Genomic DNA, 16,938 nt, shown 5'->3' with positions numbered 1-16,938 from the left:
TCAAGCTGTGTCGGCTGGTGGTACTTGGCAACATGATGCTGAGGTGTACCAGTGGCGACCGCGACGTGCACAGCTATTTGCGCGCAGGGAGGAGGTGCCGTTGGGCGCCGTGGTGGCGTCGACGATAGCTAGACCGACCAAGGTTGATGCATCAGTACAGTTCTGAAGATGGAACGGTGGCAGTTGGCGGTGGCGGCCTTTGAGAGCACGCCGGACTGGCGAGATCCATGCCCGGCAGGCGTCCTGGATGGGTCCTCAGGTCTTAGATGTTAGGTTTGGCTGCGATGTCTGTTTAATATTAGGCCCAGGCTCTCTGCGCTCCTTCGTCAATTGGATAGGTGTAGCGACAGTTTGTTGCTTAGACGACGGCTTTAGTCTTACTGTGGTATTACTTTGTAAGGTCTTGTGAGAATAAATAATAAAATGGTTGTATGCATCGAGTCATCCTCCTTTTCTAAAAAAAAAAAGATAGAAGGCGTGGCTACCTGGTAGGATAGAAAATCGGCACTTACTTAGGTTCCTTAGTTCAGCAAACCAGAAACCAGATAGGGCTAGCAGGATCACCATAGCTCACGTTATTATCGCACATTGTATATCTCCATCCATATTAACTTGAACACTGCAAAAAAAAGAACTTGAACAGAAAAATAAAACTGACAATGCTCACATATATCTCCATATTAACTTGAACATAAATTTACATCACCATAAGTCACTTTATTACTGGTGTTCATCTCCATTAACCTGAACAGAAAGATGAAACTGCCCTATGTTCACGTATATCGGTATAGGAGCCCCGAAAGGAGACATATACAATCTATCAATTGTCATCACCCTGGACCATCTTAATCTCGTCCTCGACCCCTTCATCCAGCTCGAAATCGCCGGAGTTGTAGGTGACACCGGTGCCGGCCTCCACCACCTGTTGTACGATTGGGTAGTCACGGCCCAGCCCTTGGCAAATCTTGGGAGGATGGCCCTTGTAAGCCTTGCAGACGTAAGCTTCGAAGTTCTCGTAATCCTGAAACAAACAAGCTCATCATGACTCAAGAACTAGCGTGTGCTCATATGGTGAAATTAGGACATGAAGCTGAGGAAACAGTTAGTAAAATGGGAAATCGTCCATCATGGTTGGATCTAAAACTTGAGAAGAGTGGTCGTTGCTTACGTCGTACAGCGGCTGGCCATCAACCACCACCCAAGGAACGTACTTGTGCGGGGGCACAAGCGCATCAGTCTGTTTCCCATACTTGAGCGAAAGCTAGATGGAGCAAGCAAGATACGAACACTGTGGTTAGCAATTTACTTACAAAATGTATGCTACTGATACAACGCAGAGGCAAAGATAACGGACCTTGTGGCCATGCTCACTGTTGTAGCACTCCATGACAGGCTTGGGATTAAGCCCCTGTTTCTGGAAGCACGACTTCCATTCCTCGCGCTTGCGGTTCATCACCAGGTCCTCCACGCAGTTGATGAAACCGAAATGCACATTCTGCAACCAACGACAACTAGCTATCATATCAAAGAGTGTGTGTAACAAAATTCTCCAGACTTGTAGAAGAACTGTCTAAATTTGAGGTGAGAACTCGGACCTGGGGAACGAACGACAGCTAGCTAATGACTATTCTATTACTACTATAATTGATACAAAGTTCATGTCGTGATTATTGTATCATAGTCCAGCCTATTCTATTCTGAGAACTTAATGTAGTTGCAACAATACGTTGGGTGGTGAAGCTGTGAGCAGAGATTATGATGAGATGTGGATGAGTTACCAAATCCGGCCACGCGTTGATGGCGCAAGCCTCCACGTTGTTCAGAAGGCATTCATCGGGGCCATGCTGCAACAAGCCAAAAATCCAACATTAGTATGAGCACCAGCACCATCCACCGCAAAATAGTCAGTAATTAGAAAGTACTTAGAACTATGCACACACCCAATATCCCCGACTGAACAAAGAAAAAAAGGAAGAAGCAGAGGAACGGATCAGGCACGCGGCGATGGCACACCTGACAGGTGATGGCACCGTGCACGTCCACCTTGGCGTTGCCGTAGGGAACGAGGGTGAGGTCCGCGGCATCAATGAGTCCATCCTTGAAGACTCTGGCGAGACTGTTCACCACGAAGTGCGCTGAGAAGGGGCACAGCGACTCATAGTAGAGAGCCATGCTAACCTTTCCGCTCCCCGCCTTGACAACGTCACCATTGGCGCTCGCAGAGGAGGCGCTGAGTAGCAGGAGTAGCACGGGGAGCAGGAGGAAATGGTGGGGGCGGGCGGCCATGGGGGCGGGCGGCCATGGGGTTTGCTCCTCCGGTCGACCAATGGGCAGAGGATCAGTGTGCAGAGAAGAAGGTGGAGCCTTGGAGTGAGTGCAGGAGCTTGGCAATGAGGGGTTTATATAGGCGATTAGGGTGATGCGCGGGTGGCCACGTGTGCAGCGAGGTGGTTTAAATGACAAACTAGGATTGCTCAGCCGTGTGTGGCGATGTGGTGCATATTTGATATGGTGAAATGATGAGTGGATCCCACCATTTCATGTTACCAGCATCTGCACGATGAAATGATGATGCGAGGCGGCAGCAAGGGTTTCTAGATGCAGTTGTGAAACTAAAACTATTGCACAAGGAAGAGTTTCCACTCTAGACAAGAAGCATTAAGTGTGGTACATACATTTAGATCGCATAAACCAGATGGTAAGCAGCTAGTTGAGGATTGTTAGTGGCGTTTCTAAAAGCTAGAAAATACAAAACCTCAATGGAAGTGGCTTGCAATGAATTATAGTAACCCTTCCATAAGCTGAAAACTAAAAGAGAACTCGACGGTGGAAGGGCCGGTAGTGGAGCGAGCCTAACTTGTGGTCTGCCCAAAAACCAGGCCATTAATCACCGTAGGAATACATGATTGTAGGTGAGCCTCCTGTTTTAGAATGATCACAAACCATGATCGTGCGTAGTGGGCTGGTGGGTTAGCACGCTACGGCATTACTAGTTGAGATCTGAGAGAGAAGTCGTTTTAGCTCTAGTGTAAGCAAGACAATTAGAAAAGGCAGCCAGGTGCGTGCGCTTGTTTTGTTCATAGTACAAAAAGATTCAGTTATTTCTTGCGTGCAAGGCAGAAACAAACAGAAAGAGAAACAATAGCAAATATCTGTGCTAGTATCGTATATGGATCCACCTTGTTTCTGTAACCAGTAAAAGAAACGGCATGACGGCGACTGATTAGCAATACGCCTTGGCCGCTATGATGCCACGCTACTGTCACCACTACCGTTCAAAGTATTTCTGCAGTAATGAGCCGCTAATTACGAAGCTAGCTACTCTACGCAATTGGTCGGAGGCGTCGATTAATTAATTACCAAGGCAGAGAGAACAGGAGATTCGTGGCAGGGTAATTCAGTAAGTAGCTAGGAAATTGTGAGCTGGATGATTCAGGGGGAATTAATCGGGGACTGGATCACTGAGAGGGCTAACGGCAGCACCTGGCAGGAGATGGTGTTGTTGGCGCCGCGGACGTGGGCGTTGCCGTAGGGGACGAGCAGGAGGTCGACGGCGTGGATGAGGCCGCTGTCGAAGATCCCGGCGAGGCGGGTGACGATGAAGCGCGAGCAGTAGGGGCAGAGCGACTCGTAATAGAGCGCCAGGGACACCTTGGGCGGCCCCGCGGCCGCGGCCGGCGGCAGGAGGGCGCCGAGGATGGCCGGTAGGAGCAGGACGAAGCGGAGGGCGCGACGGGAACCGGCCATGGCGCGCAGGGGGGTCGCGTCCTGCGAGAGGAGTTCTCCTCTCCTGGTCAACGGAGAGCGGTAAGTTTGTGTCTCGACTCTCGATGGGTATAGACGGGATCACGGGAACGGACGACAGAAAATCAGGGGAGATAATTAAATTATTAGAAAGGAAAAAGAAAAAAAGACAATCATAAAATGAAGTGGGAGCATGGATGGGAGGAGGCAAGCCGGATCCCACCGGAACATACGTGCGTGCGTGCGTACCGGAAGGAAGGAAGGAAGTTCACGGCTACAAGATGTCTCTGATGTTTTGGGACGTACTACGTGTCACGATTCTGTCGTCAAGCAGTAGAGGTGTCAGTGAAGCCAACGATGCGCCATCAGGTGAATAGGTGATCGCCATCAGGTATGAACACCATATTTGTGAGGCACGCCATCTTTCAGCTCCACATACCAGAAGCAGTCCGTCTGTGCGGCTGGATGATCCCCTGATTTCCTTATTGATAATGTAACAATTGTTGTGAGCTAAATAAGGGTTAATTTTCCTGTCCAAGAGAAGTTGTACTACCTCCTCAACTCAACAGGTCCAGAGCTGAGCAGTTGTCACCAGAGCACAAGTGCATACATGTCGGGGGTTGGGTACGACATATGCCAAAGGATGGCTTATCATGGTGGGAGCGAGTAGAACGTCGCCGGTGCCTGAAAGCGGGATGAGGCGAAGACATGCACGCCGGCGGAACTTACCCAGCTTCAGGGCTCTCCTAGGAGATAACACCCCTACTGCTGCTCTGCGGGGTCTCCGCATGATCACTAAGGCAAAGTGACTACAATGGTGCTACGGGAGCTGTTTCGGGAGGCAGGAGAGGGCAAGGCTAGCTCTCTCCTCCCTGTGCTATCTGGTCTATCTCTATCTAGGTCCGAACCCTTTGCATGGGTGCCCCGGGGGGGTTATATAGGCCTACTCCCCGGGGGTACAATAGTAATCCGGCTGGGCGCGGGTCCCAGCCGTCCGTCTCTCAGGCCGCCGTCTTCCCCGCCGGCTTCTGGGGCCCACCGACTGGCGGGTCCCGCGGACAGGCTTGATACTGTAGCGGCACTCTTGATGACGCAGGCTTGGTCATTGGGTCGTGGCAACAGTGCCGCCGTTTATCGGGCGATCACTGTCGCCATTCCCCATCCTATCTGGTTAATGGCTCGTGGGGCCCTGGGGAGGAGTCGGCCGACTCCTGGGGGGCCGACTCCCACAGGTCCGTCTTCGGGGCGCCCAGGCCGCCTTCGGCCCACCCACTGACAGGTGGCCCCGCCGTCTTCGGGACGTACAGGCCGGCGTCGTGGGCAAAGTGTGTGGCGCACTGTAGCTGAGGTCAGGGCAGGCATGGCAACAGTGTCGCCCCTCGCCGGAGATCTTCCAGCGATACGGCTCACTGTAGACATGCCGGCCCTTCATAAGCAGGGGGGAACGGCCACGCCGTGACCGTACCCCACGTCGTACCTCGGGACGAGGGAGGAGTCATGGGCCGACTCTCCATAGTCGGCCTCTCTGGAGGTCGCCAGCTTGGAGTCGGCTTGTCTCGGAGTCGCCGTCTGGGACTCGGCTTGTCTTGGAATCGCTCCTGGGACTCGGCTCGAGGGGCGCGGCCTGCCCCGATGTCTTGAAAGGTCCTGGGACTCGGGTCAGCCTACCCGTGGCCCAATACTCTGACAATAGTCCCCAAAGCTGGTGAAGCCCTGCGGACGCTGCATTGTGGGGCTTCAACAGTTTCATCCTTCCCGGAGCGGACTCTGGAACTCGGCTGCCGTCTTCCCTTGGGCCGACTGTCGAGAGTCAGATGTTTTAGCGAAGAGCCGCGCTCGAAAGTCGCGGCGGGAAACCAGGCGGCGTGCCTGATACGCTTCCCCGCAGCCATCGGGGCGGTCCTATCCCGTGGCGCCACGTGGAGAGGACAGTCTGCCTGCCCACGCGTGCGACGGGACGTGCCGTCAGGTGGGACCCGCCACTACCGTGCCTCGGCATACGAACGGATCCGCTGCGGCCGTGGACGGTTAGTTTTCCCACGTCGTTACTGTGTGCAGTAACTTCGTGGGGTAGATCGTGGGGCGGCGTGGGGGCATCGTGCGCAGTTAATCCCACGCCCGCCCCCTCGGCTTCTCAGCCCATAGGGCTATAAGTAGGCGGGGGGGAGCGAAGCGGCACAGCACGCGCGCCCTTCTTCCTCGCTCCCCCGCTTCGTCTTGCCTTCTCTCCTTCCTGCCTCCGCCGTTGAGCAAGAGCATTCCACACCACGGCGATGAGCTCCTCCTCCGCCGCGGCTCCCGCCGTGCGCTCCGGCGTATGGGACGGCTCGGAGGTAGAAGAGGAACACATCGAGTTCCTCCGCCGGACACGCCGTCTCCCCAGCGCGGACCTCGTGCGCGCCCGCGCCGCGCCGGAGGGAGAGATCCGGCCGGCGCCGAAGGAGGGCGAGCGGGTCATCTTCCGCTCGCACCTCATGCGCGGCCTGGGGCTGCCGGCGAGCAGTTTCTTCCGCTCGTTCTTGGAGTTCCACAGCCTTCAACCGCACCACCTCACTCCGGATACGGTGGTGTTGCTCTTCGCCTTCGCCACTCTGTGCGAAGGTTTCCTCGGCGTTCTCCCCACCATCGAGCTGTGGGGAGAATTCTTCTCTTCTAAGCTCGGCACGCACATCACCGGCGTGCCGGCTCAGTGCGGCGCCTTCATCGCAATGCGGCGCTCGACGGCCGACAACCCCTTTCCTCCCATCACGCTGATCAAGTCGGTGAAGATGTGGCAGCGCTCATATTTCTACGTGAAGAACCTCGCCTCTGACGGTGACTGGGTCAACCTGCCGCCTTACAGCGCCGTCCCCCTAACTGGGAGGCTTCCGAGCTGGTCTCACCGAGTCAAGACGCTGACTCCCGCCGGAGCCGCCGCCGTAGCGCGACTCCGGGTCTTAACGCAGTCGGAGGGTCTCGTCGGGGCCGACTTGCTGGCCGCCTTCGTGGCGCGCCGAGTTCTCCCGCTCCAAGGTCGGCCTCACCTGATCTGTCAGATGAGCGGCCTCCGAGACCCGAGTCGGATGTACACCAAGGAGATGCCCCGCGCGGAGGTGGCAAACATGGTGAATTATATCGCGAACTGCGAGTTCGGGGAGGACTGGCAGTTCGGCAAGGAGTCGTACTCGCGCGACAACCCCCCACCAGTGGTAAGTCACGTCCCTCTATTGTTTTGTCTTCTTTGCGGCCGACTCCGGCTTCTGACTCTTGTCGGTTTCTTCTGAGCTAGAATCCCCTTATGCAGCCTGCAGCCGGCGCCACGAGACAACCCCGCGAGTATGTCCCCGATCGTGTGGACAGTGACGTCGATGACCCCGACTTGGGGGCGGCGGCGATGGAAGCCGACACCGAAGGCAGGGGAGGACGAGCAGAAGGCGACTTCAGGCCCTCGGCCACCTTCGCCGACTGGCCTGACGACGACGCCGAAGGCGAAGTCGCTCCGCGCCACCAGCTGAGGATCGGCCCGTCGGGCGCCGGCTCCTCCGCCGGCCTGGCCGGCCAAGGCGGCGCGAAGAGGCGTCACGCCGGGCCGAGTGCGCCCGGTGGCAAATTGAAGAAGTTCAAGGGGGCGGCCGCCGCGACCAGACGGGAGGAGGCGGCCGCGAAGGCCAACCGCTTTTGAAGGGAAGTGAGAAGGCCGCCGCTAGTCTCTGCGTGAGTCTTTATGCTTTTTTTTATTTTCCTTCGTTGAATCTTGTCCGATCTTCTTTATACTCCCTCCATTCTTCTTCAGGGCCCCTCTTTCCCTTGAGAGAGTCGTCGTGCCCTCCGTCATGGGGTCGGCAGAGACGTCCGCCAATACTCGACGGGCCGACCCCGCCGCTGACCTTCGGGAGGCGACGGAGCGAAATGCGCGGGAGAAGCGCGAGGAGGAGGAGGCCGAACACCTGGAGAAGGCGGAGGCCGACAAGGCGGCCGCCTCCGCCCAGAAGAAGCTAGAGGAAGCTGAAGCCGCCCTTGCGGCGAGACGGCGTGCCGAGGAGGCCGCGCGTCGCCGATCGACGATGCTCGTCCCCCCACTGTCGTCTGCACCGCCGCCTTCGGAGTTCACGGGGCAGACCGGGGAGGCCGGCACCGAGAACCCCGTCGTGGAGAAGGAGAGCAGCGAGGCCTCCATGTCGGACACTCTCGTGCCGCCACCGCCGCCTCCACCGCCGTCTGGGAGACCGCACGGCAAACAGCCGGTGGGTCCGTCGGAGCCGCCGGTTACGGACGAGGCCGAGGCGCAGCTGCTTCTCCAAGTCGCCTCGTCGGTGCGTCGCCGTCTTGAGAGGGCGACCTCGGCGCCGCGGCCTCGGGAGACCGGCGCCGCCAGCTCGGCAACCTTAGACGCCGAGGCCACAAGCGCCGCACCCACCGGGTGGGTGCGCGGAGGCGGCACCGGTCCGCTGAATCAAGCGCTTCTGGATGTTCAAGCGAAGCTGCGCGCTGAAGGCGACGCCCTTCAAACTTGCACCAGGGCGCATCTGGCAGCGCGGACGGCCGTCCGAGTACGTTTCCTTCTTTCTTTTTGATTCTTGTTTTTCTCCGTGGGGACGTGCCAGCGCACCCACTGGGTGTACGGCCGGCTGCTGAGCAGGCGGTTCGGAACTCCAAATACTAACTTTGTCTTCAGTGACTTATTGCAGGAGTATCACAACCTCCGCGCCACTGCCTTCAACCGCAATGTTGAGGAGTTGAGAAAGCGGGCTGCCGACTTGTTGGAAAGCTGGAGTAAGTTCTTCTTCTTTGCGGGGGCGCGCTGGCGCACCCGCGGGCTGTAGTCCCCGAGATTCGGGCCGACTGCTGAGCAGTCGAGCCGGATCTTCCCGGCGATCTTCTTTGCTGACGACTTATTTGTCTCTTCTTTCGCTCCTCAGAAGCCAACGCCGTTCTTCAGGAGCAGCTGGGCGAGGCCAATACCGCCCGTCGTGCCAAGGAGGAGGAGTGTGGCAAGCTCGCCATGGAGCGCGACCTGCTGGCGGCGCAGCTGGCCGAGCAGAAGGAGCTGCTCAAGAAGGCGCAGGACGAGGCCGAGAAGAAGGAGGCCACTCTCCTGGCCGAGTTCGAGAGCGAGCGCTCCTCCTGGACTGACAGGGAGGCGATGCTGACCTCCGGCTTCCACGAGATCGAGGATATCGTTGATGGTACATTTCTTTCGTTTCTTCGGGCTTCCGACTATGTGTCAGGCCGACTTCTGATTTTTCGGCTTGCTTCTTTTTTGTCTTGGCAGACTTCTTCCCTGGTCACTCGCAGGCAGTCCCTCTGGCCACCGAGGCTGCTCATGAGGCGCGAAGGGCAAACGGTGAGGAGATCGCCGCTAATGCCCCCCGAACCGTCGATGAACAGCTCCTGAGCATTGAAGCCCGTCTTCGTTCGGCCCACCGGCAGATGCGCCGGCTTCAGCGTGCCAGTGCCCAGGCGGTTGTCGCTTTGTGGCCGGACATGCCGGCTTTGTGCACCGCCAGTCGGACCGCCGACTGGCTGGAAGTCGCTGTCGGCCGTCTTGAGGCCTGGAAGGGCTCCTCGGCCCGGGCCGGAGCGCGCCGGGCCTTGAAGTTTGTCAAGGCGTGGTATCCAGGGCTGGACCTGGACTGTCTGGCCGCGTTCCGGTCAGAAGCCCAGGCCGAGCTGGAGGTCGTGGAGGGCTCTCTTATCGAGCGTGCGGCGGCCATCGCCGAGTACACGGACACCAGTGTCTTCGTGCCCGAGCGGGCTGAAGGCGGCGAGGAAGTGCCGCCAGAGTGGTTCGGGATGAACCCGGAGTATGGCGAGGACTCGGCGGAGGTGATCGACTCCAGCACCGAGGAGGAGGACGAGGCGGAGGCCGAAGGCGAGGCGGAGGTGCCAGAAGACGGAGCAGGCGGCCAGCCTCAGCTCGACCGCGCCTCCAGCAACGAGCCGCGTCGAGAGAAGGCGACTGCCGCCAGAGGCGATCAAACCGAGACCGCCCAACCGACTGCCCCGGCGCCTGAAACCACCATCTCCTCCAATCCTCCGATCCCAGATGCCGCCTCCTAGGCTGCTTTTTTCGCCTCTGCTTGTCTGTCTTAAGTAATCTTTTGAGAACTTTGTTAGATTCGAACAATTCCACCCACGGGGTGTATCTTGAACTTCTATTCGAAGATTCGGCCAAGGGCCTATGTAAATATTTATCTGATTTCCGTCTTTCCTTGCTTAATGCTCTTTAGGCTTTTCCTTTTGCCGCCTTCCTTTAGTCGCTGCCTTGCCAGTCGGACAGCCGCTCTGCGGACTATCGCTGGGTCAAGTGCTTGGCTACTTCAGGAAGGCAAGTACTTGGCCGTTTAGAGTTTCTTTAGCAAGTCGGATAGAAAGCGACAGCCGACTACCCAAGAGTCGGCCGTCTTTGATAGAGGCTAATAAATACGGCGAGCCGGCTGCTCATGAGTCGGCTTTCTGCTTCAGAAATGCTGGAGGCCGTCTCGCGCTATGTTCGTGCTTTAGGTCCTTAGCCATTTTTCATGTGGGCGCCCGTTCTTCCTCACTCCCGCCTGCCTCACAGTCGCTCTGCAAGCTGCGGCTCTGCCAGGAGGCGGATTGGGCACCGCGCACTACTTGTCTGACTGCGGGAAACTCCTCATAGCGCAAGGCGGCGAGTCCCCAGGCCGACTAGTCTGGCCCGGTGCCAAGCGGCTTGTAATAAAAGTAATGTACTCGAAGGCATAATTCTTATCATACAGATAACAAAAAGGGCCGTCCCCGAGCTCGTCTCAGGGGGCCCAAAGTCTTAGTACTTTAATACAAAAGGGTAGCGCGATACATACTGCATCAACTGTAAAATCTTCGAAGAAGATTTGCATTCCACGGGCGCTCTGTCTCTTTGCCGGAGTCGTCCATCTTGTGCGCTCGGGGCTTCTAAGCGTCGATCAAATAGTATGCGTCGTTCCCTAGCACCTTGCTGATGATAAAGGGGCCTTCCCAAGGTGCCGACAGCTTGTGTTGGCCGGCTGTTCGCTGGATCAGCCGGAGCACAAGGTCGCCTTCTTGGAAAGATCTCGGCCTGACCTTCCTGTTGTAGTACCGACGTAGACTCTGCTGGTAGATGCTGGACCGGCTGAGTGCCAACAGCCGGCCCTCTTCCAGCAGATCGACGCCGTCTTGACGTGCTTCTTCTGCTTCTTCCTCAGTGTACATGGTGACTCGCGGGGAGTCGAACTCTATGTTCGTTGGGATGACGGCTTCGGCGCCATAGACGAGGAAGAAGGGTGTGAAGCCGGTTGACTTGTTTGGAGTCGTGCGCAGACTCCAGAGGACGGCTATCAGCTCCTCAAGCCGACAGCCGACAGATCGCTCCAGTGGTACGACGAGTCGAGGCTTGATGCCGGATAAGATGAGGCCGTTTGCTCGCTCCACCTGGCCGTTTGACTGCGGATGGGCAACGGACGCTAAGTCCAGTCGGATGCCCTGCGTCGCGCAGAAACGGGCCAAGGCGCCTTTGGCAAAATTCGTGCCATTGTCGGTGATGATGCTGTGTGGGATGCCGTACCGAGTTGTGATGTCAGCGATGAAGATCACTGCAGTCGAACCATTCAACTTCTTGATGGGTTTCACCTCCACCCACTTGGTGAACTTGTCCACTGCGACAAGTAGGTGAGTCAAGCCACCTCGTGTCGTCTTGAATGGTCCCACCATGTCCAGGCCCCAGACTGCAAAGGGCCAGGCGATGGGGATAGTCTTGAGTGCGGAAGCTGGCTAAAGTGGCTTGGAACGGAAAATCTGGCACCCCTTGCACTTTTGGACTAACTCTTTGGCCTCTTCCAGGGTGGTTGGCCAGAAGAAACCGTGCCGGAAGGCTTTGGCGACGAGTGCCCTGGAGGCCGCGTGGTGACCGTACTCGCCTTCATGGATGTCTCTGAGGATTGCTTGACCTTGTTCTGCCTCGACGCAGTGTTGGAAGACGCCGGTAACGCTGCGCCTGATCAGCTCTCTGTTGACTATGGTGTAGGCTGCTGCTCGGCATTGCACTTGCCGAGCCAAGATTTCATCCGTTGGCAGTTCTCTGTTTACTAGGAACCTGAGGATGGGCTGGTCCCATGAAGGTGCTGCTATTTCTTCAACTGCCACTAGTGCGACTTGGACAAGGGCGGCCGGGCTGGGAGGCAGCGGGTTGGAGTCCGCAGCCGCTTGCTGATTTGACAAAGTCCCAGGGCCGACTGGAGCAGTCCCCGGGCCGAGCTCTGGAGTCTTCGATCTTGCCATTGCAGTCTCCTGGCCGGGTTCTGAAGTCCCCGGGCCGGCTTCGACTGTGTGTTTCTTGGAGTCGGATCCGTTTTCCTCAGGCGGAGCCGGCACAAAGATTGAATCTGATTCTGGTGATGGCTTGATAGAAGGCTTGAGGAGGCGCCGGAGGGCGACACCAGATGGTATTGCCTGGCGGGTGGAGCCGATTCGTGCCAAGGCGTCTGCTTGGTCGTTGTCGTTCCTTGGCACGTGGAGGAACTCGCACCCCTCGAAGTATCCGCTGAGTTGCTGGATGAGGAAACGATAGCTCGCCATATTTGCGTCCTTGGCGTCCCAATCGCCAGATGATTGTTGGACCACCAAGTCAGAGTCGCCATAACACAGGATCCGGCGAATGCCGAGCTCTTTGGCAAGCCGGAGCCCGTGGATGAGCGCCTCGTACTCGGCCACGTTGTTGGAGGCGGCGAAGTGGATCTGCAGCGCATATCTGAGCTTGTCGCCCTTGGGGGAAGTGAGGATGACGCCGTCTCCCAAGCCGGTGCGCATCTTGGAGCCGTCGAAGTGCATCTGCCAATGGGTGGAGTCGGGCGCTGGCGGCAGATACTGGGTCTCGGCCCAGTCGACGAGGAAGTCGGCCAGTGCTTGCGACTTGATGGCGGTGCGGGGCTCGTAGTAGATGGTGTAGGGGGCCAGGTCGATGGCCCATTTGGCCACTCAGCCAGAAGCATTTCGGCTTCCGATGATCTCGGCCAGTGGAGCTGTGCAGACCACAGTGATTGGATGCTCCTGGAAGTAGGGCTTCAATTTCTTGGCGGCGAAATGCACGCCGTAGCACATCTTCTGATAATGGGGGTAGTTCTGCTTGGAGGCCGACAGCACCTCGCTCAAGTAATATACCGGTCTCTGGACAGGTAGCGCCTTGCCTTCCTCCTTGCGCTCGACTACAATGACTGTACTGACTACTCGGCTGGTGGCGGCAATGTAGAGGAGCATGGGCTCTTTGGGAGTCGAAGCCGCCAGCACAGGGGGAGTAGTCAACATCTTCTTTAGCTGGAGAAAAGCCTCGTCCGCCTTGGGAGTCCACTCAAAGAAGGTCGTCTTCTTCATGAGCTGATACAAGGGGAGAGCCTTCTCGCCCAGCCGACTAATGAATCGGCTGATGGATGCCAAACAGCCGGTGAACTTCTGCACATCTAACAGTCGTCTGGGTGCTTCCATCCTCTCGATGGCCTTGATCTTCACAGGATTGCACTCCATGCCGCATTCGGAGACCAGGAAACCGAGGAGCTGGCCGGCTGGTACTCCAAAAACGCACTTCTATGGGTTGAGCTTGATCTGGAATCGGCGCAGATTCTCAAATGTTTCCTTGAGGTCCTCCAGCAAGGTTCCACGCTTCTCCGTCTTCATCACTATGTCATCCACATAGACGTGGGCATTTCTGCCGAGTTGCTTCAGGAGGCACTTCTGCATGCAACGCTGAAAGGTGGCGCCGGCGTTTCTCAAGCCGAACGTCATGGTCAGGTAGCAGAAGGCTCCAAACGGCGTGATGAAGGCGGTCTTCAGTCTGTCGGCCGGGTTCAGCTTGATCTGGTGATATCCTGAATATGCGTCTAGGAAACTCAACAGCTCGCATCCGGCTGTGGAGTCTATCACCTGATCGATTCTCAGCAGAGCAAATGGATCCTTGGGGCAAGCTTTGTTGAGGCTCGTGTAATCAATGCACATCCGCCACTGCTTGTTCTTCTTCAGCACCAGTACTGGGTTTGCCAGCCACTCTGGAAAAAACACTTCCATGATGAAGCCGGCTGCCAGGAGCCGGGCTATTTCTTCTCCAACAACTCTTCTTTTTTCTTCTGACAGGCGGCGCAAGGGCTGCCTGACGGGCTTCATATCAGACCGGATGTGTAATTTGTGCTCGGCGAATTCCGTCGGGACACCAGGCATGTCCTTGGGGGACCATGCGAAGATGTCGCGATTCTCACGGAGGAAATCGATGAGCTCGCCTTCCTATTTGCTGTCAAGGCCTGTGCCCATGACAGCGTATCTCTCCGGGTGCTCCGGGTCCAGCGGTATCTTCTTTGTTTCTTTGGCCGGCTTGAATGATCCTTCTGCTTCCGACTCCTTGGGGTCGGGCGATAACTCGGGCTGCTTGCCGGCCATCGCCACGACCCGATCAAGAAGCCGTTTCTCAGCCGCGACCACCAAGGATTCGGCCAGCCGACTACTTTCGGCCGCGCAAGCGGACGACTTCCCGTAGTCGCCGGACACGGTTAGGATTCCCTTGGAACTCGGCATCTTCATCTTGAGGTAGGCGTAGTGGGGGACCGCCATGAACTTGGCCAAGGCGGGTCGGCCAAGCAATGCATGATATGGGCTTTCGAGGTCCACCACCTCAAACCAAATTGGCTCTCGGCAGAAATGATTGTTGTCTCCGAAGAGGACATCTATTAGGATCTTGCCGATTGGGGAGCAGGAAAGGCCAGGGACGATTCCGTGGAACATAGTTCGGCTGCTCTGAAGCTGTCTTCGCTTGATTCCTAATTTCTCCATTGTATCCTTGTACAGGATGTTGATACTGCTGCCTCCGGCTATCAGTACTCGCGAGAAGCGAGCGGCCCGCCTATCAGTGGCGAGTGTGGCGCTTAAGACCAAGGCATAGGAGCCTGGACTCGGCATCACCTCTAGGTGATCAGCTCTGCTCCAACTAATATGCTTTTCGGACCAATGCATGAACTCTGGGGGACTTGATGCAACCGCATTCACTTCTTGCTGCTGTTGGCGCCTGCTGCGTCGGTCATCTGCTACGCTGGTGAACACCACATAGGCTCCATGCTCATCCGGGAACTCGTCTTGTATTGCGCCGACTGGCCTGACGGCCGGCTGCTGGGGCGGCAGTGGAGGAGGCGGCCTAGCAGGAGGGGGAGGGAGCAGGCCGTCCCCCTTGGCGATTCTGGTCAGCCAATGGCATTTCCTGGTGGTGTGGTTTGACGGCTTCGCGCCGATGTGGAACTTGCAGGGACCGTCTAGAGTCTATTCATAGGAGAAAGCCGGCAGCCAGTTGGACTTGCCGCCCTTCTGTCGCTTTGCCGGAGGCGGTCCCTCTAACTGCTGGTCTTCTGCTGTTGCCACTTGCCGACTGTTGGAAGTCGGCTGCGGGACTTTGCGCTTTTGGTCATTCTGCTGTTGCCGCCGACTGGTGTCTCCAGCCGGAGTTCTTGGAGCCTGAGGGGCGACTTTGCCAGTCGTGCTGACCCGAATCTCCGACTTCATGGAGGAGTCGGCCGTGGCGTACTTGTCCGCTGTGATCAGCAGCTCATCGAGGGTCTCCGGCTCGTCGCAGAGGAGCTTGTGCTTGAGGAGGGTGCCTTCTCTGCACCCGGCAGTGAAATACTCGATGGCCTGCACCTCGTGCATGCCCTCGCAGGAGTTCCGGAGTTCACCCCAGCGCGTGAGGTAGTCGCGAGTAGACTCGTCAGGGCCTTGCACGCACAAGGAGAGTTGGCGTGGCTTGGGAGGTCGCTTGTACGTGCTGGTGAAGTTGCGGACGAAAGCCTCGGTGAAGTCGACCCAGCTGTTGATGCTGCGAGGCTTCAGACTGTTCAACCACGTCCGGGCCGAGCCCTGGAGCATGAGCGGGACGTATCTTACGGCAACACGCTTGTTGTCGTTCGCTATGTTGACGGCGGTGGAGTAGTCGATCAGCCAATCTTCCTGCTTCATGGTGCCGGTATATTTGGGCGTGTCTCGGGGGAGCGTGAACCCTTTGGGGAAGGGCTCATCTCGGATGCGGGGTCCAAAGCAGGGGGGACCCAACTCGTCTTCTTCTTCCAGCGCCAGGGATCGGTGAAGTCGCTTGATCCGATGGCGGGCGTCGTTCTCTCCGACTCCCTCTCGGCGGCCAAGGCGGTCGCCGTGAGTCGGATGTTCCACGGGCGGCGGGGAGACTCGCCTTTCTCTGCGAGGAGGGGGAGGCAGGTAGTCGTCCCGCCGTTCCACCGCTTTGGGGCGGCCGTCTTGGTCGCGCTCGATGGTGATGTGAGTCCGACTGTGGCTGACAGCCGGCTCCTTGTCCTTCTTCCCACGGGCCCCGCCAGTCGGCGTCTGAGACGTCGCACCTTGGTCTCGGCGAGGCGGTGGGTCGTCATTTTGGCGCTGCGGCGCCTCGGTGCGGCAGCCGGCATCATTCTGTGCGGCGGCCGCGTCGAGGAGCTGCTAAACTCGCTCCGTCATTACGCGGCGCTCTTCGCCTTTGAAGTTGTCGAGCTCGTCTGCCGCCGCCTGGGCGGCACGGATATTCTCTGCGGGCGTGGCATACACAGGGCGATCGGCCCCGAAGAGGTTGGCGATTGCCGCGCCGCGCTGTCGGACCGCGCCTAGGCGGCTAGGCCCGGTCGGAGCCGGTGAGCCGCCTACAGCGCGATCCATCTCGCGTTGGTAAGCTTCTGACAAGCGCCTCATGCTTGCCAGCTTCTTCGTGCCTTCGACGAGCTGAAGGCGGAGCGCCTCCAGCGTCTCGGCGTCGGCGTCTTCCGGAATCGGCGCTGCAAGGCCTCGCAGGGCCGCGTCAAGCGGGTCGTGCGCTCCTTCGCCGGAGCGCTCGCCGTGCTCGAGGACGAGGACCTCAGTGACGGTGCTTCCGCCGCTCCCCGCGCAAGGGAGCGGCTCATCGTAGACCACCACGTTGGTGGGGAACGCGTCGAGCGACGCGCTGTCGGAGTCGACCAGCATCGGGTCGGTGGATCCTATGGACTCCAGGTCCGCGGCAGGCTCGCCGGCGACGTGGAGTTGGTCGAGGAGGCCCGCGAGGAGGCTCTCGGGGACACTCGTGTCTGCATCGGACGCAGGCTCATCAGAGAGGCGAACCTCGCCGATAAGATCAGCGAGGCAGCTGGCCGAACAGGCGATCTCAGCGCCGTGCAGCGCGTCGGCACAGACGCCATCCGGCGTGCCGGGCTGGCTGTGCTCGACGGGGAG

At 58.0% G+C, this 16,938-nt stretch overlaps 1 protein-coding gene across 2 annotated transcripts; it reads right to left on the bottom strand.

Moving 5' to 3' along the window:
• Positions 1–642: 642 nt before the first annotated feature.
• On the bottom strand, positions 643–3,861 carry LOC123092429 (gamma-interferon-responsive lysosomal thiol protein). 2 transcript variants are annotated; one of them, XM_044514207.1, is made up of 5 exons: positions 3,484–3,861; positions 1,779–1,844; positions 1,355–1,495; positions 1,169–1,261; positions 643–1,021 (listed from the first exon to the last, which is right to left on the bottom strand). In XM_044514207.1, exons 1-5 carry the CDS (start codon positions 3,745–3,747, stop codon positions 821–823), a joined length of 765 nt encoding a protein of 254 aa, XP_044370142.1. In that variant the 5' UTR covers positions 3,748–3,861; the 3' UTR covers positions 643–820. The 2 variants fall into 2 exon arrangements, with proteins under 2 accessions (XP_044370142.1, XP_044370141.1); XM_044514206.1 differs by lacking the exon at positions 3,484–3,861 and adding an exon at positions 2,014–3,208.
• Positions 3,862–16,938: the final 13,077 nt, after the last annotated feature.

The sequence above is a fragment of the Triticum aestivum genome, chromosome 4B (assembly GCF_018294505.1).
Source record: "Triticum aestivum cultivar Chinese Spring chromosome 4B, IWGSC CS RefSeq v2.1, whole genome shotgun sequence".
NCBI lineage: Eukaryota > Viridiplantae > Streptophyta > Magnoliopsida > Poales > Poaceae > Triticum > Triticum aestivum.
This window is presented reverse-complemented; position numbering and strand designations above follow the sequence as displayed.

Bases quoted from the DNA above. Each gene is read 5' to 3' on its own strand.
- LOC123092429 (XM_044514206.1), bottom strand. From the start codon at position 2,286: ATGGCCGCCCGCCCCCACCATTTCCTCCTGCTCCCCGTGCTACTCCTG. The intron at 1,496-1,778 runs GTAACTCATCCA...CGTTGGTTGCAG, and splicing joins TCAACGCGTGGCCGGATTTG to AATGTGCATTTCGGTTTCAT. The intron at 1,022-1,168 runs GTAAGCAACGAC...TGTTTGTTTCAG, and splicing joins ATGGCCAGCCGCTGTACGAC to GATTACGAGAACTTCGAAGC.